Source organism: Carcharodon carcharias, chromosome 10, assembly GCF_017639515.1.
Source record: "Carcharodon carcharias isolate sCarCar2 chromosome 10, sCarCar2.pri, whole genome shotgun sequence".
Taxonomy (NCBI): Eukaryota; Metazoa; Chordata; class Chondrichthyes; order Lamniformes; family Lamnidae; genus Carcharodon; species Carcharodon carcharias.
The window spans coordinates 48,107,574-48,134,798 of NC_054476.1; the positions used below are offsets into that span (position 1 = coordinate 48,107,574).

General features: G+C 43.2%; 1 protein-coding gene across 1 annotated transcript in view; it reads right to left on the reverse strand.

The window, feature by feature from the left end:
* Positions 1 to 10,658: 10,658 nt before the first annotated feature.
* The window catches only part of LOC121282826 (nuclear receptor-interacting protein 3-like), a 28,772-nt gene continuing 12,205 nt past the window's right edge, over positions 10,659 to 27,225 (reverse strand). Inside the window, exons 4-7 of the mRNA XM_041196642.1 lie at positions 27,037 to 27,176; positions 25,039 to 25,094; positions 23,860 to 23,951; positions 10,659 to 10,683 (exon numbers count right to left, since the gene is read on the reverse strand). Of these exons, the coding sequence (XP_041052576.1) occupies positions 10,659 to 10,683; positions 23,860 to 23,951; positions 25,039 to 25,094; positions 27,037 to 27,176 (313 nt within the window). The remainder of the gene's footprint in view (positions 10,684 to 23,859; positions 23,952 to 25,038; positions 25,095 to 27,036; positions 27,177 to 27,225) is intronic.

A 27,225-nucleotide genomic window follows, 5' to 3' on the forward strand; every position in this document is an offset into this window, starting at 1 on the left:
TCGGTACTGCACCTCAGACATATTCGCTGCCTGTATACCCTGGCAGCAGGATAGTGGTGCCTCCTGGGCCTGCCCCTTTTGCCTTGGACTTCCTGTTGGCCCTGCACCCTTGTGCCTGCGCCTCTCCTCCCAAAGGTGGCTCCCCTGGAGGCTGGATGTGCAGTCATGGCCTCCTGTCCCTTCTGGCCCTCCCTTCATCCTCAGAACAGGTGCCTCCAGTGGAGAGCACAACTCCCATTCCCAGGCTAAGGGAATGCTCCCTGAAACCTGCAGGCCTCAAAAAGGATCTTTACTGTAGAGTGCTGACCTGAAGGTTGTGAGTCCTGTCCAAGCAGCTGGTATGAGTTTTGAAGTATTTCTGCTCACACAGGCAAGTATCAGTAACTTTCCAAATTAAAATATCTGACTGAGCACGTTTGGGACCCCACTGAGCCCTCTTACCCCACCGTGGATTAGGTTTATATAAATGTGCCCTACCCGCCTGCCTGTTGCGCCCATGCGACAACCTGAAGATCGCATGCACCCCGAAAAATCGCCATCAATTGGTGCCTCAAGGGCCTTAAGTGGCTCATTAATTAATGGCAGGTGCGCATCTGTGATCATCGGGCGCCCGCCCTCCGAAATATCACAATGGCGTGCTGTGACTTCGGGACGCTCACCCAATGTCACAGTGCACCATTTTACATGTAGGCGTGTGGGGTTCGTCCCTGCATGCCAATGGGAAAATTCTGCCCATCATTACACTTTCTAATTTTAATTGTAGCCTAATCTAATGTGCACCTCTCAAATAAACAACCTAAAATACTTAAATGTGCTTGCAATTTGTGCCAACTTTATTACTCAAAATGTCACACTAAATATTTCTCTGATTTTGACCATGGTAATTTAAATGAATGTTTGTCATCATTTAGTTTTTACTTTTGATAAATGGTATGCATTTATTCATTCACAGGATGTGGGTGTTCCCTAGCTGCCGTTCACTGAATCACACAGTGCAGAAGAGACCCTTCGGCCCATCGAGTCTGCACCAATATGTGAGAAACACCTGATCTACCTACCTAATCCCATTTACCAGCACTTGGCGCATAGCCTTGAAAGTTATGATGTGCCAAGTGCTCATCCAGGTACTTTTTAAAGGATGTGAGGCAACCCGCCTCCACTACCTTCCCAGGCAGTGCATTCCAGACCATCACCACCCTCTGGGTAAAAAGGTCTCTCCCCCCTAAACCTCCTGCCTCTCACCTTGAACTTATGTCCCCTTATGATTGACCCTTCAACTAAGGGGAACAGCAGCTCCCTATCCACCCTGTCCATGCCCCTTATAATCTTGTATACCTTGATTAGGTCACCCCTCAGTCTTCTCTGCTCCAATGAAAACAACCTAAGTCTATCCAACCTTTCTTCATAACTTAAATGTTTCATCCCAGGCAACATCCTGGTGAATCTCCTCTGCACTCCCTCCAGTGCAATCACATCCTTCCAATAATGTGGCAACCAGAACTGCACACAGTACTCCAGCTGTGGCCTCACCAAGGTTCTATACAACTCCAACATGATCTCCCTACTTTTGTAATCTATGCCTCGATTCTTAAAGGCAAGTGTCCCATATGCCTTTTTCACCACCCCACTCACATGCCCCTCTGCCTTCAGAGATCTATGGACACACACGCCAAGGTCTCTTTGTTCCTCAGAACTTCCTAGTGTCATGCCATTCATTGAGTACTTCCTTGTCAAATTATTCCTTCCAAAGTGTATCACCTAACACTTTTCAGGGTTAAATTTCATCTGCCACTTATCTGCCCATTTGACCATCCCGTCTATCTTCCTGTAGCCCAAGACACTCAACCTCATTGTTAACTGCCCGGCCAATGTTTGTGTCATCTGCAAACTTACTAATCCAACCCCCCACATAGTCATCTTTGTCATTTATATAAATGACGAATAATAAGGGACCGAGCACAGATCCCTGTGGTACACCACTGGGCATTGGCTTCCAGTCACTAAAGCATCCTTCTGTCAGCACCCTCTGTCTCCTACAACTAAGCCATTGAGAAGGGGTTATGAGCCACCTTCTTGAATAGAACTGAGTGGCTTGCTGGGCCACATCAGAGGCCTGTTAAGAGTCAACCACATTGCTGGCTGTCACTTAGCCAGACCAGGCACAGAAAACAGATTTCCTCCTATAAAGGAATTCACCAAGGCTCCTTAGACAACATCTTCTGAACACACAGCCACTACCATCTAGGAGGACAAGGACATCAGATAGATGGGAACACCACCACTTGGAAGTTCCCCTCCAAGTCACTCGCCATCCTGACTTGGAAATATATCGCTGTTCCTTCACTGTCACTGGGTCAAAATCCTGGAACTCCCTTCCTAACAGCACTGTGGGTGTACCTATACTACATGGACTGCAGCAGTTCAGGAAGGTAGCTCACCACCACCTTCTCAAGGGCAATTAGGGATGGGCAATAAATGCTGGCCCAGCCAGTGAAGCCCATATCCCGTGAATGAATTTTTAAAAAGGACAGTCGTGAATTAGAAGGTTTTTTAATGATAATCTAATAGTTTTATGATCACCATTACAGATATTAGCTTTTATTCCAGATTTATTTAATTAATTGAATTTAAATTCTCCACCTATCATCGTTGGATTTGAATTCATATCTGCAGAGTATTAGTCCAGACCTGTGAATAACTGGTCCAATAATACACATCCATACCTCTATGCTGATTCAGCTGCTGTAAATTTCCAGAATTTTCAGTTTTATTTTCTATCAAGGAATAAGTGCACCTCCCTGTGATAAATCATCAAGTTATTGACTAGCATAATTAACACTGCATTTCTCCTTTGTGCAAAACAGCTTACATGACCCTAAGTATACCTAAGTATTTATGTAAAATTTATGTATAATATAACAGCTAGTTATACAAATCTAAAATACCTCACCACATATATTTAATTTGCTAAAACTTTAAAAACCCTTGAAAAATGTTATAATAATAGTCACCAGCTTCACAGTATTGAACTAGTCTTCAGTGCTTTGCACTGGTTGACGTCAAAAGACCAGACTGATGCAGAATTAATAGAATACTGAGAATGACTTCCTTGGAGATAGAGTAGGGGGGATGGAACTGTGCCTGAGCCTTTGTCTGAGTTTTACAGCTCGAAGTGCTTTTGGATGAGGTTATGTGCATATTATCTCTTGTAACTACAAGCCTTACATCTCCATAATGGCAATGATTTCTTCAGTTATTAAATTACATTGGTCACAAAATTGCTTTAAGCAGCAATTTATATGGTTACATACCTCATTCCTATATCGCTCAATGTCCCTTTATTTATGGGAGAAAATATTATAAAAATGTGCCATGTGCATTAGTACTTTGACAGTCTCTCAGAGAATATTAAATGGTGTTTTTGCAATTGGCATGTTGATTGCATAATGCATCAACAATAAAGAATTTTGTTAATGTTTCTGAAAGGTTGACAGTGCACTGATATCTGGCTACCATATTTTTAGCAAAGAAGTGTCAAACATATTTATTTTATGTCATTATTTTAGTAAAGATCGATATAACGTATGGGTATTTTGTTGCACAGAGGTACACAGGTAAATCACCACTATCTGAAACATCCTCTGAGTCAGTGCTAGATTTCAGCTGACTAAATTAGAAATTGTTTCAAAAGATTGGCATATACCAACCAAATTGCTCCTGATATCTCCCTTCATTCCTGCTTAATAAGAACACCCTGGCACTAACCAGCATCAACTAAGCAATACAGCATGGCATCATAGGGTGGAATCGGCCATGCCTGCTGGTGTCAGATGTGTTTGGTGGCCTGAGCGGACTATATGGTGAGAAGGCCAAAAATCGGTTTCACAATGTCATGAAACCAGTTTGCGATCATCCGCTCCGCCTGCCAATGGTGGACTGTGGTTCTTTCATTGGACGTTGGGAACCTTATAATACATCTGCATATTATTTTAAGCCCAGCCCGCTGGAATCGCAACACCCCACTCCCTCTGGATTGTCTGCCCATGTCGGCGTGACTACACGTGGATGTGTTTTACAACAGCAAAAGGTGTGCACTCAGCAGGCTGCGCTTTGAGGGGAACTCGGAAGTGAGTACACAGAAAGGTTGTGGAGCGCTTGCCGGGGTCTCCTGTTAGACTTCACGGTTGAGGCGCATTGGGGGGGGCGGTGGGCAAGGGCTGCCCTGTGGTTGAGGTACGTTGGTGAGGGGCAAGGGCTGCCCTCTGATTGAAGGTAGTGCACAAGCACGTGAGGGGGGTGCATGAGGGAAACGGCTGCACATTAGGGAAATCTTATATAAAGTGACCATTCCTCTGCAGCTGAGACAGTTCAGGCGCAGCCACATTGATATGGTTGGAGTCAGGTCTCTAGCTTCTCTGCCCACTCAAGCAATGCAGAGGCATCAAAGTGCCACCAAGTGCTGCAGAGCTTTTCACCTCTTGGGCATAGACTGCAAAGTAATGAGCATTTTAGTGGACTGAAGAACAGTTAGATGACAGGGCATGTTGTACAATGTCCTTGCTAAAGCTGGCCATGGAGTAGTCACTGGTGGAGGTGCTCACACCCCTTGCAATGTCATCATCCCAGTTTGGACCAGTCTCCGCCATGTTTCAGTCTAACAGTGCAGCTTTGGGAGAATGCCTGTGCTTGAGCTGCCTCCAATCAGTCAGGTGGATTAGGGTAGAGGTGGGTGGGGTTTTAGGCAGCCATGCAGCACACTGAACTTTGGCCATCCCAAGTGGTGGCCAGCACTCTCCGGGATGCGTTCAGGGGCCTTCAGACTTAACCAAGACAGGTTCTTAGTGCACCCATTCTAACTCACGCATCTCTCCCTTTCATCCTACAGGAGGAGTACATCAGGATCATGGAGCCTGGTGACCCAGCTGTATGCCTCGTGGCTTCCAGAGGGTGAAGACGCCTGAGCAGAGAGTGACTGAGGTGCCTGGCTGTTCAGAGGGAGGAGCAGCACCTCCTGGAAGAAGGAGCAGCTGGGGCTCCCGCAAATGCCACTGAACAGCCAAAGCGAGCCATCGCAGATTGGCACCTAGCTAGACCCAGGGTTTATAGATTCCACCTTTCATTCCTGCAGATGACCAAGAACCAGTTTCGCCGAAGACTGCGCATGTGTAAGGAACTGGTCGCTCATATCTGCCAGCTACTTCAGGATTTGGCACCACGGGCCATGAAAGTGACTGCAGCACTAAATTTCTATGCTAGTGGCTCCTTTCAGGGCTCCACAGGTGACCTCTGTGGGATATCACAAGCTTCCACCACAAATGCATCCATGAGGTCACAGATGCCATCTATGCAAGGGCACACAACTTTGTGCATTTCACCCGGGACCAGGACAGGATGCAAGACCGATTGGATTTGCCCAGATCTCGGGTGTCCCACAGGTGCAGCGTGCCATTGACTGCACTCACGTGGCACTCAGTTCTCAGTTGCAATACGTGGCCAACTATGTCAACTGCAAGGGATTCCATTCACTGAACGTGCAGCTGTGTGATCTCCAGAAATGCATTCTGCAGGTTCGCAATGTTTCCAGGGAGTGTCCATGACTCCTACATTCTCAGTCAGTCACAGATCTCTGATGTCTCCAGGGTCCATAGAAACTGCAGTTATGGATCCTCGGGGACAAGGGCTACCTGCAGAGGATGTGGCTGATGACACCTGTGCAGCAGCCTCAGACTGTAGCAGAGTGAAGGTATAATGAGGCTCCTGCTACAACTCGCAGCTTGGTGGAGCAGACCATAGGTATGCTGAAAATAAGGTTCCAGTGCCTGGACCAGTCTGATGGAGGCCTGCAGTATAGTCCACAGGAGGTCTCATGCATCGTTGTCGTCTGCTGTGCCCTTTACAACCTGGCATTGCAACAGGGAGAGGAGCTGGCTGAGGAGGAGCTGGAATTCTCCTCCGATGAGGAGGATGCCGATGGGGATGAGGGTGAGGAGGTCCTCGGAGGCGATGATGACGGGGATGAAACCCTTGCACTGGCCAGACAAGGCAGGCATGCTCAGGAGGCCCTCATGGCTGCTAGATTTGTGCAGGATGATGACGTAATGCAGTGGGGAGACACCATAAGATCCTCACGTTGCATCTATGAACGTTTGACTCCAGTCTGGCTTATGGCAGCGCACATACCCTCTGTGATAATGCTCCTGTCATAGAGACATAGTGGAGGCCCTAATAGTCACTTGATAGTAGGAGGATGATGACGACATGCAGTGAGGACACTCCATAGATCTTCACATAGCCCCTGAGAATGTCTGACATCTTTCTGGCCGAGGGCAGCTCGCCTGTGTTCTGTGATCAGGATCATATCATAGAAACCCAGCCATGAAATTTTAAAAGCATCTGATCCTTTGTCCACCTTCAGCACCTGACCCCTTCAGGAGCACAGCGTCACTGGTCACAGATGCTGAAGAGATGATGGCCAGCCCTACCTTCAAGGTGCTGAAAACACACAGAGAGAATGACGGCACTCTGTTACACCTGCCGACAACATTCTGGCAGCAATGACAAGCACCGTTGAGGTACAGGCATCAGTAATGTGTCCAGGGAGTGTGAGGTCGGACCATCATTTCGGTCTGAAGGCTGCACAAAACACAGGGGGGAGGCCCTGGACAGAGACACCTACTTTGTGCAGAAAGGTTTCACACCTGAGTGACATCAGAACAAGGAGCCATAGGCAGGGAGACATTCTTGGGAGTTTACTGACAATAGTGAACAGTATGTGCAAGTGATTAGCACCCGTGCCCAGGCTGTGCAGCTAATTCTCCTTAACCCTCATTTTGTTAATTTAGTTTATTAGGTTGGCTTTAAAAGAGCTAATTCTCCTTAACAGCCTCAACCTACTGCTATGTCTTGGTGTGCCCCGGCCATCCTCAGCGGAGTTGGAGCCAACTTGCTGACTGCTACGCCCTGTCTTTGATGACCTTGGCAGGCGTACTTTGGAGGGCCGATACCTGGAGGGTCCCGGCCTGCTTTCGGGGGCCTGCTGTGTGGCAGTGGCACCCTCCTCGGTCTATGAGCTGGAGCTGCTGAGGTCACAGGAAGCAAGGATTCTGATGGGCCAGAAGCTCCTAGATGGATGGCTCCGGTGGGGGCAGGGAGACACCTGCTGACCCTCCTCCCTTTGGGTACCCAAGGGCTCCTGGCTGACTCCTTGAGGAGAAGGGGTAACTGGAGTGAGATCGAGCTGCCTCGCACCCCTCACACGTATACACTGTCGGAGGCCAACAATGGCTTTAGTGATGGAGTTGAACCCGTGTGGCAGTGCAGGAGCGATGTCCTGGGCCAAGGTCTCCATGGCGGCCTCCATCCTACTCGTGTTCAGCTCACTGCGTTGGCGTGCCGGTGCTATCACTCAGCTTAAAGGCAGACAGACTCTTCCATTATGCCTTGCAGTCTGAGGAGTGCAGCAAACATCCCTTCCTGATGTTCCCGAGCTTGCTTTTGCAGATCCAGCAGCTATGACATGACTGGGTTCAAAAGCTTGTCATCTGACTCGGACTCAGCAACATTCTGGCCTCCAGAGTGCGACACCTGGGAAGACCCTGTTGCTGCCGGCTGCGGATCAGACAGTGCAATGTGCTCACCTGATTGTGATCCTGAGGCTACTGTAAAGCTAGGTCCCACTGAGGTGTGTGTCTCTGCGCTAGTGGAGGGTGTGGGTGAACGCTGTGATGGGACTTCAAGGAGGGTGCCTCTGGATTCCTCTTCACAGGTTTCTTCGGGGCTTGATTGGAGGGCCTGGGTTGTGAACTCCGTCAGCTGTTTCCCAGATGTGTCTGTGGAAGTAAGGAGATATAACTAGTCCATGGCAGTAGCCTGTGAAACAGGACACCACTCACAGCATGGTTGTCTGATGGATGTTGCATTACTGGATCCTCACTTGGTGGAGAGGGCTGACCTCACCATCAACACAGGAGGGGTCCAGATCCTCACCAGTCAGCTGGATGGCTCTGTTTTCAAAGTCCATAAGCATCTTGATTTCAGCCATTCCTCCACTGATCTGTGACCTCTCGCACTTGTTGTGTGCCAGCTTGCCCTGCATGAATACAGATGGAGAGAGCGTAAGCAGGATGCCTGCCAGGCCAGATGATAGGTTTGTGGGTGGTGAGTGGTCTCATGGATGGGATGGGGACAATGGTGTGTGAAAGTGTGAATGGTGATGTTCCTTGTACCGGTAGTAAAGTGGATGTGCAATGGGTTTGTGATTGTGTGAATTGATAGTGATAAGAAGAGCGAATTACCCTGGCGGAATGGAGATCGTTCATCCTCTTGCGGCACTGGGTGGCTGTCCTCTTTTGAAGGGTTTTGCTGCTGATCACCACTGCCACCGCCTCCCAAGCTGGATTAATGAGGTTGCTGCCCATCTTGTGGCCATAGTGGGGATGGAGGACATCACTGCGAGCCTCCACTGCATGTCATTGAACCCGGGGGCTGCAGTCTTTTTGCCTTTCAGGACCATATCTTCTTTGCAGCAGTCATGGACTGAAAGCACTGAGATGTGCACGGCTGGATTTTAAATATGCTGCCTGGTGTGCTGAAGCAGCAAGGTGATGGCATGGTGGGCGAATAAGAGCCCACCCACCTAGGAAATGGTGTGTTTCCTGTGAATGCACAATTAATGCAGTGGATATGGGACAATATAGCATGTCATGAAGAGATATTAATGTGTATAATGTTATTGGAAATTATTTTTAAATTGGACTTGTAGCAGGATCTGTTTCTGTGTGTGGCTTAATTGGGTTAAAGCCAGCTAGTCTGGGTGCTTTGATGTATAGTAGTTTGACATGTTAATTAGATAAACGTAAGTTAAAAGGTAAAGGGCAATTTGCATTTGTTGAATAAACCATTCAAAAGAATGGGTGAAATCTTGCACCTAGCTAGAAGATGCCAAGCAATATGTTTATTTTTTTCAATAATAAAATTGGTGGAATGAAAGGGTTTATTGTTAGAAGAAGTAAAATTTTAAAAACCTTGTAATACAATGGAAAATTTACATTCAAAGGGAAAGCTAGGTATAAACAGAAAGGAGTTTTGTGTGTGCAGGTCAGAGGCATTTAACATCTAACCAGCTTATAAGCCTACAACTTCTGCAAAGGAATCAAATTGTAAGGGACCTCATTTTGAATTCGTAAGGTCAAGTGTACTTTGCCTGGTGTCTGTTTAAAGTCTGTGGGTTATTGTTGCCTTGGTGAAGATTTACCTGGGAGCAATTAATTTGGGGATTTGTTTAAATCCCCTGAGTGCAAATCTGGGACCATTGCACCCATAGAATTGTTACAGCACAGAGATCATTTAGCCCATCATGTCCATGCTGGCTAACAGCAAGAGCAACTCAGCTACTCCCACTCCCCCACCCTTTTGCCGTAGCCCTGCAATTTTCTTTCTCTTCAGGTGGTTACCAATTCCCTTTTGTAATTCACCATTATATTTGCCTTCACCTCCTTCTTAGGCTGTGCATTCCAGATTTTAACCAATCACTGCATAAAAGTTTTTCCTCATCTCAGTGTTGTTCCTTTTGTCATTCACCTTATATCAGTGTCTTCTGGTTCTCAACCCTTCCACCAATGGGAACAGTTTCCCTCTATCTACTTTATCTAGATCCCTCTTGAATCTGAGTAAATATCATCTATTAAAAGGTGGTGCTGAAACCAATTTTTCTTACCAACACCACCCAAGAGTGCTGAACTTCATCAGACTTTCTATATATATGTACTTTCATATATATGTATTACAGTTTCTCAAAAGGGAGAACCAGCAAAAGCATATCATAAATCCGGACATTTGATTGGAAGCAAATTGTCTGGATTAAAGACAGTAAAGTGAAGCAGATAAAAAAAAAGAGAAACAGATAGGAGCACAATACAAATAATGGAGATACTTCATCTCTTCATGACCTCTTCAGCCATTGATCACACAACCCTCTTCCAATGCCTTTCCCCCATTATCTAACTCTCTGAGATAAACCCATGTGGTTGCACACTTACTTGACTATCATCAGATCTTTTCAGCCAATGACTTATTTTCCAACTTCAATGCTGCTAACTCATTATTAACACTGATCCTTCATGAACCCATGTTTAGCCCCTCCTCTTCATGATTTCCCTTGGCAGCACCATTTGCAAACATGATGTCACCTTCCATCTGTATGTCGAAGTCTCCCAGCTCTACCTCTCTATCCCTCCACTTTCTGTGTTGTTAGACTTGTCCAACATCCAATTTAGGATTTGTTCTAAGTAAACATTAGGAAGGCTGAACCATTGTCTTTAAGTTGTGTGCAATAGTTATGTTGCTGAGCTAATGATCAGTGGCATGCAAACTCCTAAACCAGTCATATCCAGTGATTGTTTGATTCACAGAAACTCATGCCACCCTGTCCAAGCACTAACCTAAATCCCACCATTTTATCATATGACAGACTAAGGACTCTTTAATTATTTCCTGTCATACAATTCATGTTCCATTTTGTGCTATACAAATTCACTGTTGTTTTCTTGTAACTGAGTGCAGGGCAGCATTTCAAACATTTTTTAAGACTTAAATCATTGTCAAAATAGATGAAAATACTTAAAACTTCAACAAGATGAAAACAAACTCTATGTTCAAGGTTAAAGCTGCATTGCTTGTTTGGACCTTTAAGAAACAAAATGCAATTATAGTTCATTACAATAAAATTTGTTGGTTTACAGTATATAGTAGAAATTCAACTTGGTTGCTAGAACAAAGCAGACAGTATCACATTCGCCATAGCTGTCTCATCAAATATTCAGTTCCATTGAAATCGTTGAAGGCTGATGCATTACCGCCTGTTATATGCTACCATGTAAAATGAATTTCTACCTCCCATGTCAGCTTTGGCTCAGGAATAGCCCTCTCTCCTGAGTCATGTTGTAGGTTCATGTTTCACTATGTACTTATGTTGACAAGAACAGGATCAAACCCAATGAGTTACCCAATGAGTGTGCAGGACCTGTAATTGCAGCATCTCCTCAGGCTGTATTTATGCTACAACATCTGTAGCATCGGCACAAAACAATTTTTTTCTTGACACCAATGCCAAAATGTCTGTTTTGAAAGTAAACATTTAAAATTACTCTGTCAGGGAGTATCATTCTGTTTCAGACTGCAGTCAGCTGGGACCCTGACCAGTTTTGCACCACAACTATAGCACTGATGGAAAGGAATTTGCTTCTTACTAATGCTGCAGTTGTAGCGCAAATGTCTTAAAATCCTACAGGGACAAATGGCGCTGTGTGGTAAAGTAAGGTACCATGTCCCTTTAAGAGAATGCAAGTGTATTGATCATGTGATAGCACTGATGAATCACTGTACAGCTCAGGCAACTGGGAACTGTAAAGTCTAGTTCTGGAGGTTTCTGAGTGAGCACATATGACCTGGTGCTCTGCCCTATGTCTCAATAAACCATCACTATTTATTCTTACGTCAGTCTCTCCCCATTATTGATTGCAAGCAGCAACTGAAGGGAACATAGGAAAGCGTATAATTAGAGTTCAGTTAGCCAACAAACTCATTTACCCAAGACATAAAATGCTGAAACCAACTTTACTGTCCCAAATTTCCTGCTTTGTACCACCCAAAATGCAGAACATTTTCAGATTTGCAGTGTGTATATCTTCAGCTACCACATAATCTCTGGCCTGGGGCAGAATTTTGTCCTTGGCATGTTGGCTCAGTGGGGGTGGTCAAGAAGCCGACCACTGCCTGCAATCGGGCCCGGAAGGCAATTTCACGCTGGCAGGCCAATTAAGGCCCACCCAGCGTGAAACGAGAGCGGCAGTGCTCAGTGCTGCCTGTGCAGGCAGGGGGAGGAGGGCGAGCGGGCCAAGTGCAACTTCATACATGTGTGCGAGTGCCAGTACCTACTGATTTCCAAAAAGAAATTAAAGATTTTATGAATGTTATGAAACATGTCCCCTCATGTGACTCTGTCACACTAGCAGGGAGTGTTATTAATGAAAAAAATGAAGTTTTTATTTGATTTTTATTTGTTTTTGGAAACCTCATCCTGCCTATGGATGAGGTTTCCAAAAATGTGCAAGGCTGCTTGGCCTTTTCACCAGTGAAAACTTTATTTTAATTAACTTTTTAATGGCCTTACTAGGCCTTTTAATTGTCAGCGGGCATGCGCCCACCGACCAAAATATCACACAAGTGCACAATGACATTGGGACACATGCCTGATGTCATCACATGTCACTTTACACTCGGTCAGATCGGGCACGCAATTGCTTGCTGAGCTAAAGATTTTACCCCTGGTCTTTTACCTACCTGACCCACTGGGAGCCAGAGTTGGAAAGCCCAGATAACCCAGAAGCCACAATTTCTCCACACTCAATGGAACTTTAACTCTGGAGTGTGCACGTGACATCACCGATAAGTTTCCTTCCCAGAAGCCAGACTGACTGACAAGCTTGTCTTTCCCAAGCCCTCTCCCCTGCCCCCAGAAATACAGTCTGAAAATTATGTATGCCAAGATCAGGGCCATAAATCCCTTCATTTAATTTCTAAACCCCACCCCTCCATATGCTGCTTGTGAGACCACTGCAAGCCATTGTAACATGGGGATGCTGGGTGTCAAAAGTAGAAAGTTAGCTGTTTCCCAGAATCAACACACTAACTATGATAAGCTCTAAGTTTTGGAAAGCTTTCACCTGGATGCAGCTGCCTGGTTTCCTGAGGCTTGCAAAACCTGACTCACAGCCTCATTATAATATTAAAGGTGCTAGCTACTCACCCACCATCCCAACCCAGTTAAAGCTGGAAGTGGGTGGGTTGGAGGTAGGTTTGAGTTAGAATCTGAATTTTAATACTTTAACCCTCCTCCTTGGACCCAAACCCACCATATTTTAGTTTAATTTTCCCCCTAAAACAAATTAGCCAACCCTGTGACATGTGTTTTAATTTTGAGCAACTCAAGAAATAGATATCCATTCCTAAATAAAATGATCGAATTGTGGCATCTGTGCTGATAAAATAAATAAAATAAAAATGCTGATAAAACATTACTTTCATGATAAGTCATTAGATATTCCTAAAATAAATAAACAACCACTCATGGCATGCTGTAAAATAATTTTAATCAACATACACAATCATGTGACATCACTGATCAGAGCTAAAAACATAGAAACATTAAAAAAGGGTTCAAACAGGACTGTTTACAAGAACTTACTGAATTGCCAAAACATGCATGAATTATTGGTTTCAGAGTACAGTTAACATACAAAGGTAGACTTTTTCTATCAAAAAAAATCAGAGCTGTTCCAGATACAAAAAGAACCCTATACCATAAAATATTTTGTTTTTGTTACAAATAGAAAAGGCTAACATTGAAAAAGACTGGCACTAATAATGAGTCTGAAACTACAGCTGGTCTCATCACCAATGTGCATGATGTTCTGCTTAGATTAAATGTTAATAATATGGAGGGATTCACTTGTAAGACTTTTTATTTGCCGTAAGGAAAATTCTGATTAATGGTGAGACTTCAACTGAATTCTATATTCTTATTTGATATTACGACTAAAATAAAGAAAAAGCTGTCACTAAACTTTGTGGCTCTATGAACTTACTTACCGGCAACTATTATTAGTCAAATGTGGTTAAAATTGATAATCTTGCAAAACAAAGTACAGTGCTAGTCATTGGGTTTGGAAAAACTCAGATCTGCTCATAAATAGTCTATATTTGTTTTACTAATAGCTGCTATTCCAGCTCCACAGCATCAGAAGCTGGTATAGCGCCCAACACTTATAGCGAACGCATTAGTCTTGGCACTACTGTCCCATTATTAAAAACGAAGTGAAACTGCTGCCTGATGTATAGAAAGACCAAAATTGTGGATTTTTTCTGGATCTTCATCTCTGGATCATTGCAAATCTGCCTATTGCTTTGGAGACCCCTATGGACTTGATTTACTGCTACAACATGTTGAAGTAATTCAATGAGTGCTGTGTGTCTTTGGGATAGAGTTAATCAACTGAAAAGTACTAACAGGGGCTGGAGGCAACTTGTGAATATTAAGTTGACAAAGCTTTCACCTGCCATATGTGTGAAGTAGCCTACATTTAATATATTAAAAGCAATACTTTTGTAATTGGCAAGTGTACTGGCGAATGATCAGCTTATACTGTATATAGCCTTGAAACACACAACAGACATCCAGCAATAGCTTCTACACTGATTTTAGTTTAAATCAGAGGAAGTGGTGTTGATGACTACACACCAAAACACCAAAGTTTATGGGGATTTGAGAGGGAGTGGAGGAGACTGAAAGCGGCTGAAAAACTTGGCAAGGCCAAGGGTGCAGAGTGCCTGCTGAAGTTAATGGTAGAACCTCATCATCATCTTTTTAATCTGTTTGACTGGCTGATTGGCTACCTGGGAAGAAAACTGGCGGCAAGAGTCTATGGCTGGTAATGTCTGATGCAACCAGATGGTGGAGCAGGCTGTAGTCTGAGTGTTGGCGGGGGCTATGGAGAGATTGCATTTGACAGAATGATGGGGTGATGGGATGCATTTCCCCTCCTCTTGGTTCACAAAGAGTGCTATTAAAAGCATTTGATCTTCTAAAGCCAGCAGCTCCTGCCTCCCTTTTATTGCTTTCTTTTCTAAGCGCGAGGAGATCAGACTGGCAGTGGTTAAATTTAAATGAGGCTCCCAATTGCACAATGGGCGGCTGATTTATATATGTTAATGAATTGCCTCGCCTCTCCAAACTGAGACACTCACACGCCTCATTTGTCGCCATCATTAAAACAGTACATGGCAGATTAAGGACAGGTTCAGCATTTTTAGGGTTTAACCCTAAATTTAACCACTCATTGTGGTTGGAGGATTAATATTGAGGTCCAAAGGTTCAAATTTTCAAAAACCAGGGCCTAACGAGAGCAAATTGGAATGACAATGCAATGACACATTTGGTACAGTCAGAAGCTAAAGGTATTATTTATTCAGACCGTAAATAAGTTCCAGTCTTTCTGCCAAGATATTGAATTTGTCAAAAAGCTAAGATGCAGATTAGTAACAGCCAATGTGAACCAAATATCACACATATTATATAAATCTTATTACTAAACAATGGAACCAAAAGCTTTTGCTAACTGACTACACAATACATCGCCAATAAACCAAACAGGAAATATTCCTGTCCCTTTGTCCCAGATCAAAACCTATTACATTTCTATCTTTATTCAGTTCTGATGAAATGTCATCTCGACCTGAAATGTTAACCATTTTTCTCCACAGATGCTGCCTGAGCTGCTGAGTATTTCCAGCATTGTTTAATTGTTCTCAGTTTAGATTTCCAGCATCCAGCATTTACTGCTGTGGGTAACTTATACACAAGGGGAGCTAAATTGGTTAACCATCAACAACGGGCTGAGGGATCACAGTGCATGATTGACCCACACCCATTGTTTAAAATGCAGGCAGCCTGATGGCTTCTTGCTGCCTGCTCATTAGCATGATTGCTGCGTGCATGAAACACTAACCACACTATTCATGAGTGGCACTCATCAGCAGGCGGCTCAGAATCATAACTCCCTCACACCTCCTAAAACTGGCCTGCACTACTTAAAGCTATCCTGCACCTCCTAACAGGGGATGCATTGTGGCTAGAGCAGGTGTTGGGAGTCATGCAAATGTGAATCTGACCTGGGAAATAATGAAGAATAGCATAACTTGGGAGAGTGCTGGTTCCAAGGTTTCCTGACACTGCACTGGAGGCGGTGGAAAAGAGATGTGCTCCTAGAGGCCCTGCAGACACATGATCAATAGGCAGTGGGAACAGACAGTCAGAATAGTCAATGTCAGGAGTCTAGTCCTGAGGACCTGTAATTCAGTGGCGCAGCAAGTTCAATGACCTTGCATGAGTAGTCAAGGTCCATGAATGCATCTTCAATTACAATCGTACCAACTGCACTGCTAGCTGCACCCACTCCTCAACTCTCCACAACTCCATCACTCATCTACCAACAATCTCTATGAATCAGAATTCACATCTGACATGCTCCACCACACACACACACTTAGCAGTGATGCAAGCGTCACAATCAAATCACACAGATTGCACATACAGTCAGCTATTCAACTTTGATTGTCACATTACCCAGATTCCACAATACTAACTGATACACTTCCCTCTCTCTTGAAGGGCAAAGTAGCACATAATCAGAAGCAGTTGGAAATAACCGAAGAACGAAACACCATTGCTGAGGCTGCGGTCAGCAGCAAGGCTGGAATCATTGAAGATGGCAATGTTCTCAAACCTAATCCTTTTTCGCACATTCCACTAACCCCTCATCCAACAATCCCACTGACTTACAAGCTAAGCATGGTGTAAAGGATGCACCACATACTGTCATTTTATTCTCTTGGCTTGTAAGGGACTATGGGCAGGATTTTGCCAGCCGGGGGGGGGGGGGGGGGCGGGGCCTGCTCGCCGATGCTTAAAATGGCGTGCGATGATGTTGGGTGGAACTCCTGATGTCACCGCACCCCATTTAAATTTTCCAGTAGGCAGTGGTGCAGCAAAATCAGCTGTGCACCTGCCGACCTCCAGTGGTCAATTGAGGCCATTGGCAGAGCCATTTATCTAATTAATGGACCTGCCAGTCCAACCTTAAGGTTGCTGGGCAGGCCAGCGGCCCCGGCGGGAATTAGGGAGAGCATGAAACTTCATCCACGGGCGGGATGAGGTTTCATGTAGGTTTTTAAAAATTTTATTAAAGTTTTTGTAAAAATTATGGGCATGTCCCAACTCATGTGACAGGGGACATGTCAGGGATTTTTTTTTAAATGTTTGTCGCAGAACAGCCAATTCAGCCCACCATTCAACTTCACCCCCGATGGGGTGAAAATCGTGCCCTATATATATTTTAAATTGAATGATCAAGGATAGAATGTTTCAGCCAGAACTATGGTAACACTATAAGACTTGTTTAAACTTAAGTTTATTGTAACTAGGGTACAGTAGCATAGTGGTTTTTAATGGTTATACGGTAACACCATTACTGGTATTGCCATGAAGGACATAGCCACCAGACCAGACCTGTAGCAGCTGATGAGAACACCAAGAGGAAAATCCTGCTTGACCTTTTCTTCAGATGCCAACCTGTCACAGATCCATCTGTCCATGATGATATCGGTGGGAGTGGTCACTGCACAGACCTAGTGGAGAGGGGCTTTACACTGAGAATATCCTCTGTTGTGTTTTGTGGCACTGCCATCAGGCCAAATGGGCTAGATTCAGAACAGATCTAGCAACTCAAAACTAAGCCTCCATGAGGCATTGTGGGCCATCAGCAGCAGAGTTGTATTCAGCCACAATCTGTAATTTCATGGCCCAGCATATCCCTCTACTATTACCATCAAGCCAGGGGATCAACCCTGGCTCAATGAGGAGTGTGGATGAGCATGCCATGAGTAGCACCAGGCATTCCTAGCAATGTGATGCCAACCCGTTGAACACAGGACTTTATGCATGCTAAACAATGGATACAGAATGATTTAGACAGAACCACAACCAATGGATCAGCTCAAAGCTCTAAGTCCTGCCACATCCAATTGGGAATGGTGATGGACCGTTAAACAGCTTATCCCCATCCTCAATGATGATGAAATCGAGGACGAGTGCAAAAACAAGGTTGAAATGTTTACAACAATCTTCAGCCTGAAATGCTGAGTGGATGATCCAATTCAGCCTTCTCCTGAGATCCCCAACATCACAGATGCCAGTTTTTAATCAATTTGATTCATTCTACATATTACCAAGACATGGCTGAGCTCACTCAGCAAAGGCTTTGGCCCAACAACATGGCTGTACTGCTGAAGATTTGTGTTCCAGAACTAACCATGCTTTCAGCCAAGCTTTTCCAGTACAGCTACAAAAATTCATACCTAATCAACAAAGTGAAAAATTGCCCAGAAATGCCCTATCCACCAAAAGCAGGACAAATCCAATGTGGCCAATTACCACTCCATCAGTCTACTCTCAATCATCAGCAAAGTGAAGGAAGGTGTCATTGACAGTGCTATGAAACAATATCATTAGCCTTCTCACCTATGCTCAGTTTGTTTCAACCAGACCACTCAACTCCAGACCTCATTACAGCCTTAGTTCAAACATACACAAAAGAGCTGAATTCCAAAGATGAAGGGAGAGCATCTGCCTTTGACATCAAAACAACATTTGTCTGAGTTTGACATTAAGGAGAAAAAATACCTGGAAAAACTCAGCAGGTCTGACAGCATCTGCGGTGGGGGTGGGGGTGGGGGGTGTGGGGGGGGGGGGGGGGGGCGGTGGCTGGCGGAGGTAGAGCTGGATAGAGGGCCAGTGATGGGTGGATTTTGCCAAAAGACGTCATAGACAAAAGGACAAAGAGGTGTTGATGGTGGTGATATTAGTTTAGTGAGTTTTAGTAAACACCTTGTCAAACACCAGGAGAGAAATGGAAAGCAATGAAGGTGAACAGGGCAAAAGAGAGAGACGGAAATCCTGTCGGAGAGAAGAGCAATACATCTTCAAGGTAGGCATTCCTTGAAGAGAAGTGGCAATCAATTAAACACTAAGATAATAGCAAAAAAACTGCGGATGCTGGAAATTCAAAACAAAAACAAAAATACCTGGAAAAACTCAGTAGGTCTGACAGCATTTGCGAAGAGGAATACAGTTAATGTTTCAGGTCTGTATGATTCTTCACCAGAACTAAGGAAAAATAGAAAAGAGGTGAAACATAAGCTGGTTTAAGGGGAGGTGGGCAATCCCCACCTATCACTGGCCCTCTATCCAGCTCTACCTGTCCCATCCCCCCTTAAACCAGCTTATATTTCACCTCTTTTCTATTTTTCCTTAGTTCTGGTGAAGAGGCATACGGACTCGAAACATTAAGTGTATTCCTCTCCGCAGATGCTGTCAGACCTGCTGAGTTTTTCCAGGTAGTTTTGTTTTTGTTTCGAATTTCCAGCATCTGCAGTTTTTTGCTTTTATATTGACGTTAAGGAGCCCTAGGAAAATTGAAATTCATGGAAAGCAGGGGAAAACTCTGGCAGGAGTCATACACCTAGCATAAAGGGAGATGGTAGGGTGTTGGTCACTAACCATCTCAGTCCCAGGACATTGCTGCAGGAGTTCCTCAGGGTGGTATTCTCAACTCTACCATCTTCAGCTGCTTCAACAATGACCTCTCTTCCATCATAAGATCAGAAGTAGAGATGTTCACTGATGAGTCCATTGTTCAGTTCCATTCACTACTCCTTAGATAATGAAGCAGTCTGTGTCTACATGCAGCAAGACTTGGATAACATCTAGGATCTGCACCACACAAATGCCAGACAATGATCATCAGCAGCAATAGGGAATCTAATTACTGCAATTCAATGGCAATACCACCACCATCCTGAAGGCCATCATTGACCAGAAACTTAACTGGACTAGCCATACAAACACTGTGGCTATAAGAGCAGGTCAGAGGCTGGGAATTCTGCAGAGAGTAATTCACCTCCTGACTCCCCAAAGCCTGTCCAGCATCTACATGCATAAGTCAGGAGTGTGATGGAATACTTTCCACTGGCCTGGATGAATGCAGCTCCAACAACACTCAAAAAGCTCAATACCATCCAGGACAAAGCAGCAGTACAAAGATGGATAACCCATCCAACACCTTAAACATTGTCTCCCTCCACTACCGGATCACTGTGAGTTCAATGTGTACCATCCAATAGATGCACTAAGCTATTTACCAAGGCTTTTTCAAAAGCACCTGTTCTACAGCAAACTCTACCACCTAGAAGAACAAGCAGGCATATGGGAACAACACTATCTGCAAGTTCGTCTCAAATTTATACACCATCCTGACTTGGAAATAAATCATTTTTCTTGTCGCTCAATCAAAAACCTAGAACTTCTTACCTAACACTGTTGTGGCAGCAGCTCAAGAAGACATCTCAACATCACTTCCTGAAGGGGATTTAGGGATGGGCAATAAATGCTGGCCTCGCCAACGATGCCCGCATCCCATGAACAAATTAATAAGAAAGTTTAACTGCACTCTGCTAAAACATAGATTCTTCTACTGAACGCTGTTAGCTTTGAATGTATTTGCACATGTTGACCAAAGCATCTTGTGTCAGAAACACCCCCATCAAGAGTAAAAGCTGCATTATCAAATAATGAATTGCACCAGACTCATCAGCGCCCATTCTAATTGGAGAAGCCATGTATATTGTTCTGATTAATTCACAGTCTGAGGGTAATTCAAAATTAGCCCATCTTAAAAACACAATAATCACTGACAATCATCCTCTCAATATAGAAATACAAGAAAATCATTCAACATTTCCAACATTTCAGTCATAATATGACATTATGACCAGAAGTTTACACACACCAGCCCCACCAAACCGGGAGCAGGCTGGCAAGTGGGTCGCTGGCCAGGGGGCATCATGCCCATCGTCTTCACACCTCCCCTGGGGTAGGTGGTGGGCTGTCTGCCTGCCCTTGGGCCTTTTAAGGCCCTTAAGTGGCCAGTTAATAGCCACTTAAAGGCTTCACCCCCACCTCCTCTCGTGTTATACCAGCAGTAAGGGGAGAGCCACACCATATGGCAAGGACGCCATATACCTTTACTGCCTGCCTAGAGGAGAGGGTGGCATGTCCCTCTTGATTGGGCACCCTGTGCCCCACAGAGGGGACAAGGGCTGCCCTGTTGGAATGCCCGCCTTCATGATTGACACCCACCTCCCACTGGTACTGAAGTGACTGAAGAGTTGCCGGTTCTCTGATTGGCCAGCAGCTCTTAGAGCCACCCTTCCTCATTCGTGCAGAAGTAACAACTTCAGGCAATTAATTGCCTGGGCCACGTAAAATAGAGTCATGGCTTCCAGAGCCATAGGAGATGAACTTGTTCCTGACTTTCTAGACATTGGGTGGAGCCACTTACTCCTCGTTAAGTTCTGACCTATGTTTGGTTCAGTGAGATTTACAAAGAATATATTAAAAAGCCTCATTGTTAAATTACTTTGCTTTTATCTTCCCTATTTCAGACAACTGAAAATATGCATGTGTAATTTCTTATTTACTTCCCTGCACTTAAACCAACCTTTCTTAAGCTCCCTTTTTACTTTGTAATTTTTCATTTCGTTCTCCAATTTCCATCAGAAAACAAGGAAAAATGCCTTCTTGTTTCTATTTAGAGCTAAGAACATATGAAGTAATAGATGAGAAATAAAGACTGATCCCTACAGCAGCTTAACTTGCATCACAATTCATTGTAACATGTTGCTCCTTTTTAAAATCAGTACTTGCTCCAGTAGCTAACATCTAGACTAAACCCCCCTCACAGTACAGAATTACAAAATAATTCTAATATTTGTCATACTTGAGCAGAGTTCCAAAACTGCTATGAATTTATAATGTTTAGCATTTTCAAATACAACCACAATTTGCTGTAGCAGTACACCACTCATTTTGATTGTGAAGTCAATCCAATCTTTTCATATTCCCACTCACAAACACGTTAAAAAGACCCAAAGTATTTTAGTTAAAAAACGTTTGTTGCAAGGAATCTAATGTTATCAATTTTTTAAAGCATGCTCTATGCTCCATGCTCCACACATTCTCTTGCTCACTTCATTCACAATAAGCTCCAACCTGGTACTGGAGAGAGAGGTGTCTGGGAGTAGAAGTTGTTTTGTTGCTCTTTAATTTCTTTCTGTTTGACATTCTTTCCAATGCTACTCAACTTTCTTCAGCTCCAAGGATGGACAGGTAGTTAGCTTGCTTGCTAGCTTTTGTTAATGCCTCTTTTAGACCAGTATTAGAACAAGGTTGTTTGGGAATGATTCATCCATTGAATTCCCCACTTTCTCTGTCGGGAAGTGTCTGGTTCTGCTCAGGACTTCCACAAACAACCAAAGATCAGAAAATTACTATGTGCTGAATTGTAGGAAAGAAGCCCATATTTTCCCCTCCCTTCATGCTACCGTACTATGCATACCAGCAAACTGTGCTATTGCACTGCTACATTTATGGGGTAATCTAAATTCATAGTTAGTGCCAGAGGCGATCAAGATCTACCAAAGGTAATAGATTACTGCTATCTGTATAACTACCCCTGTACAGCAGTGTGCCTACTTCATTATGTATGCATTATTCTTGTTAATTAATTGAATAGGCCCCCAGATAATGCAGTTTATAGAGATGCATCACTTAACTCTTTAAAGGACAGCATGAATACTTCTTTAAAAACAAAATATGCAGCTAGATTGTTATGTTATTTTACACCAACAATTGATCTACGAATCTGTACATACCTTATAAGATTAAACATTTAGCAAGTATGGATAACCAGTTTTGTACAGACCATTGAAGGAAATGGGGCCTTATCTTGAAAGCAGAAAAGGCTTTTCAATGCTCAAGGCATGGAATTCCGCACAAATGTAGTTCTCACGCGTAATCTGGATGATGCTTACAATCTTAACAGGTGTCTTAAAACTTCACAAAATGTACAAATGTAAAATTATTCACAACCTATTTGTTATACTATAGACAAACAACACCAGAATCACAAGTCTGAGTAGGAGTAATAAAGTCAATCCTTCACTTTCACACTGTGCACAGGTGAATAAAGGTTAACTCATAGAACAGAATGTTAATATTATTTCGTTAAAAACAAATTAAATACACCATTTTTACACAAAGTACAGGAAAATATTCTTTGTACAATTAGTGCTGTACCCTGTATGCAAGTATTAAATAATCAAAATTAGATTCATACGATAAACAAAATGCTAGGGAAATTCAGCAACCAAAGTGTTAATTCTGGACAGTTACACTGCAGAAGAAGCAAGCTGAGTGGAATGGAGTTTAAGAAGCAGTGTATTGTATGTTTGGTCATATTTGTGCACTAACCACTGAAGCACATTTTGGTAATTGGCTGTTTATCTTTGCCACTCAATTCAGCATCAGTTTTCATCTGTATTTTATGGAGAGCTGGATTTAGAAAGACAATAATTATTTCATTAGTTTAAAGAACAAAAACACAAGCATCTCCTTTAAAAAAAAACTTGTTTAAACAGTAAATGTTTCAAATTAGGGCAGTAGTGAATAGTGAAATCTAGTCTGACTATTATTGAATTCACGTAAATATTTCTGAGAGTGCCATTTCACACCAAGCACACCTACAAGCGCTCTTTCTGCAATTAGCATGTTTGCTTCTGATAAGCAATTCTATGTGCTCTTTTCTGAATCAGGCATGCCCCCCTTGTATGCTTCCTACAATAAGCATATTGGTGTGCACCCTCCCATTCTTTCTGCACCATACCCCAATCAGCCTGTCCATGTGTGTCATTTCACATCATTATTCGCAGGATGTGACATCCTCCTTTCCTGTTTGTCATGGTCAGCTTCTTTTCTTCCATTAGTGAAACCATTAGCAGGGTGAAGAGGGCAGTTTTGCTAGCAGGAGGAAGGAATGGTCAGCCACCTGCTAGTGGTACATTACTTTGTAACATAAGCTAGGCGAAAATCTTTCTCCAACTCAGGGAATTTGCACCACCTCTGCTACAATAGGGGCTTATCATCAGCTCATTCTTCCTCAACGTGCAAGACTTTCCTGCATTTTTTATCATCACTGTCTTTAATTACTCAATTAGTTCAAATCAAATTCAAATACTCCCATGCTTTTGCACACTGGATTGTTAACAATTATCTTAGATATAGAATTCACGTTATAATGACATAAGGAATTATATTAATGCAAGGTAGTGAATAATTTTCATTGTACTTACCAATCTTCAATATTGTCAATACCTAGAAATGGAATCTCCTCTTTTTCCTTCTCTCCAAGAATTAAATATTGCTTTTCCATGTCAATGATGCACTAAGGACAAAATAGAATAGACATTACTGAAGGCGAAAATAGGACACAAAGGGCAGAATATTCCTGCCTTATGGGGTGAGTTTGGAGGTTAGGTGGCCGGGAAAAAAATTAGGACAAATCCCTGATGCATTCCCATTACCAGAAATGTTCCCCAGTGGCGGCCAGGGGGGACAGATCAACTGCCTGCTCAATGGAGGCAGACAACCAATTTGCATGCTTAAGGCCCCAATTAATGGCGACCTAGAGGGCATTTTTCTGGCCGAAGCGCAGTCCAACACCACATGCAGAGGCTGCCAGCTTAATGGAGGTGGCCTCCCTGCAGCACACTGTGAGGCCATCAGAGCTAAAGGCTCTACAATCTCAGCAGCCTCCCCGAGAGTGGTAGACTTTGCTGAGGTGGGTTTGAGAATGCCAGGGCATCTCAAAATGGAGAAGCCTTCGGAGGTGTAAAACAAATCAAATTTTTTTTAGAGGGAGTTTCATTGGGGCCTTTTCTTCTGTGGGCTCATCAGCGGGGCTTTAAGCTTCCAGCTCCGATGGCACCCCCAGCTTGCCGCAGGCAAGGCACCTCCTTTGAGGTGGCTGCCTGTCCCAAAGTGGTGGGGGCCACTCTGCTGCTGGCAGAATGCTGATGGGTCCTCTAAATCGCCCCTAATTGGGGCCTTAATTATTTAATTGGCTGCCCATGTCCATTCAGTGGGCAGTAGGAATGCCTGACATGGCTTCCTACTACTTTCCCAACTCCCCTGCCTCCATACCTGTTACCACAGCATCAGGAAAATTCTATCGATTTTTTTAAACTTCCCCTCCAAAGGCACATCTATGTTAAGGGCCTTCTTGATTTCTGACCTGCCTCAGCAGAGGCTATCTGTCCTGGTAGGGCTGCCAAGGCTTCAGGGCTGCTGGCCAGCTGATTAGGAGCTCACCTTCAGGAAAATAGCTCCACCAGTCTAGTTGCCAGCAAGTATGGGTTCAGGAACCCAGAATCCAAACATTTAGTCCAAATTTTGGTGTCCCAAAGCCCATGGGAAAATCATGCGCAAAATTCTCTTCTGAACACATATGATAATGATTTGTGACATTCTACCTTCAAAGACCTCAAAGTCTGCAGCCCAAGGGAAAGAGTTTTTTCATCTTCATCATCTGCCAAGGAGGAAAATAATTCAATGTGAAATGCCTTATAGCAGTTTTAAAATAATTGATTATGAGTATTCCTAGTTACAACAATTTCTATCCATAGTATCATACTCTGGTTGTCTTTATAAACTGAAAAACACTACTGCTCAGTACAACCAAAGACTGTTATATTTGTGCACTTTAAAATGAAGTGTATAGTAAAAATAAATTTTTAGCATTTACATTGAAGCAATAACTTGCATTAAACAATTCTTCACCTGTTTGCTTCCAGACATGGAAGGTAATTTCTGTAGTATGTTTCAGCACTAAAGGCAGTTAAAAGAAAGCATTGATTACATGTTTTCCACTCCAACTATCTCTCACTATCCTGCTTTTCTGCAAAGTGCCATTTCACAAGTGCTGGTGGCCATCCAATGCCTCACATAAATGGCCATTTTGTCACTTGTGTGACTAGTCAGTAAGTTTTCAGAGCATCATATTCAACCCCTATTTCCCCTAACTAATACTCACAAGTAAACATTTCCAACAGATGTCATTGATCAAGAGCAGGAACCTTTGTCAACTCCACACCCCACCCCAGTCACAACATTCAAGTCAATTGCAACAACTTCACTGTAACCAAGAATGGACAATGGGTATTTCTTGGTCTATATGGCTCCGTACTACACTACTGACCCTTCAGGGAAACATGAATTTAATTTTTAAATTCGAGTTCAGCCTGAGCAGAACTTTGCCATTTTTTCCCTGTAATGTTTATCTGTTTCACATTGTTTCCTTGCTTGAACGATATTTGAGTCAGTTGAGCATCTCAGTAGAACAGAAGTCAATCCCCTCAGAATGTATTGAGAAATTCACATAAGTAGGTTCACAAAAGTAAGTTTGGTTAAGCAGTCATGTCCAACCTGCCTCAGTTCAGAAAATGAAGCCAAAGTTTAATGACTCCCAAGTATACCTAAGGGCTTAGGTGAAATTTTACCAGTTAAAACTATGCCACTTACTTGCACAGAGCAACTTATTCAACTTGTCTGTCACGAAGTAGTCTATCTGTTAGGTCATTACTTTGCAGGATTATCTGGAGCAAATTGAAGAGAATTCCAATTCCCATGTCTACTCCTTTAACAAAAACAAAAATACCTGGAAAAACTCAGCAGGTCTGACAGCATCTGCGGAAAGGAATACAGTTAACGTTTCGAGTCCGTATGATTCTTCACCAGAATTCAGGTAGAGCTGGATAGAGAACCAGTGATAGGTGGAGATTGCCAAAAGATGTCATAGACAAAAGGACAAAGAGGTGTTGATGGTGGTGATATTAGCTACGAAATGTGCTAATGGTGACATTAAGGGTAGAAAGTGGGACGAGCAAGGTACAGATAGCCCTAGTGGGGGAGGGGTGGGGGAAGGGATCAAAATAGGCTAAAAGGTAGAGATAAAACAATGGATGGAAATTTTTTAAAAATGGAAATAGGTGGGAAAAGAAAAATATATAGGTGTACTACAGATCAGCCTGAGTCAGATATCAGAATATCAACTTTGTCATTGAGGACTGACCGATTTCCAATTTCCCATTCATTTGTCTATTCAAGGAAAGCCCATTTACCACTATATCCAAAAGAATGCATGTTTATTTTTGTAACTTGTGCTCATTAAAATGCAAGTTGTACATGCAGGGAAATAGAACATTTATACTCTGGATCTGGTAGATGAATACTCAGCCTACAAGCGTATATCAATTTTAATCTAATATTTCTATTATTATTATTCCACTTACCTTGAAATAAGATTGTTAATTTTGACTCAATTGGCACCAATTTTTGTGCTGAATACCCACATTACTAGAATATTATGTTGTAGATGTAGAACAACAATCTATTCATTATAAATTTAAAACCAAACAGTAAAAATATAGAATTATTAAGAAATGACAATTCTAGTAAGTCTGAAAACTTACCCACTACCGCTGCTGAACACTCAATATTGAGCTGTCCTATAGCAATTCCAATATTTTCTATTTGGCCTTTAACCTTTGAAATAAACGGCATTCCTGTTTTTTCAGTTTCATGCTTGCCTGATTTCACAAGTTCTTTCAACCTATAAAAATAAAATATTTTTGTTTTGATTTTGAATGAGTAACTTTGAA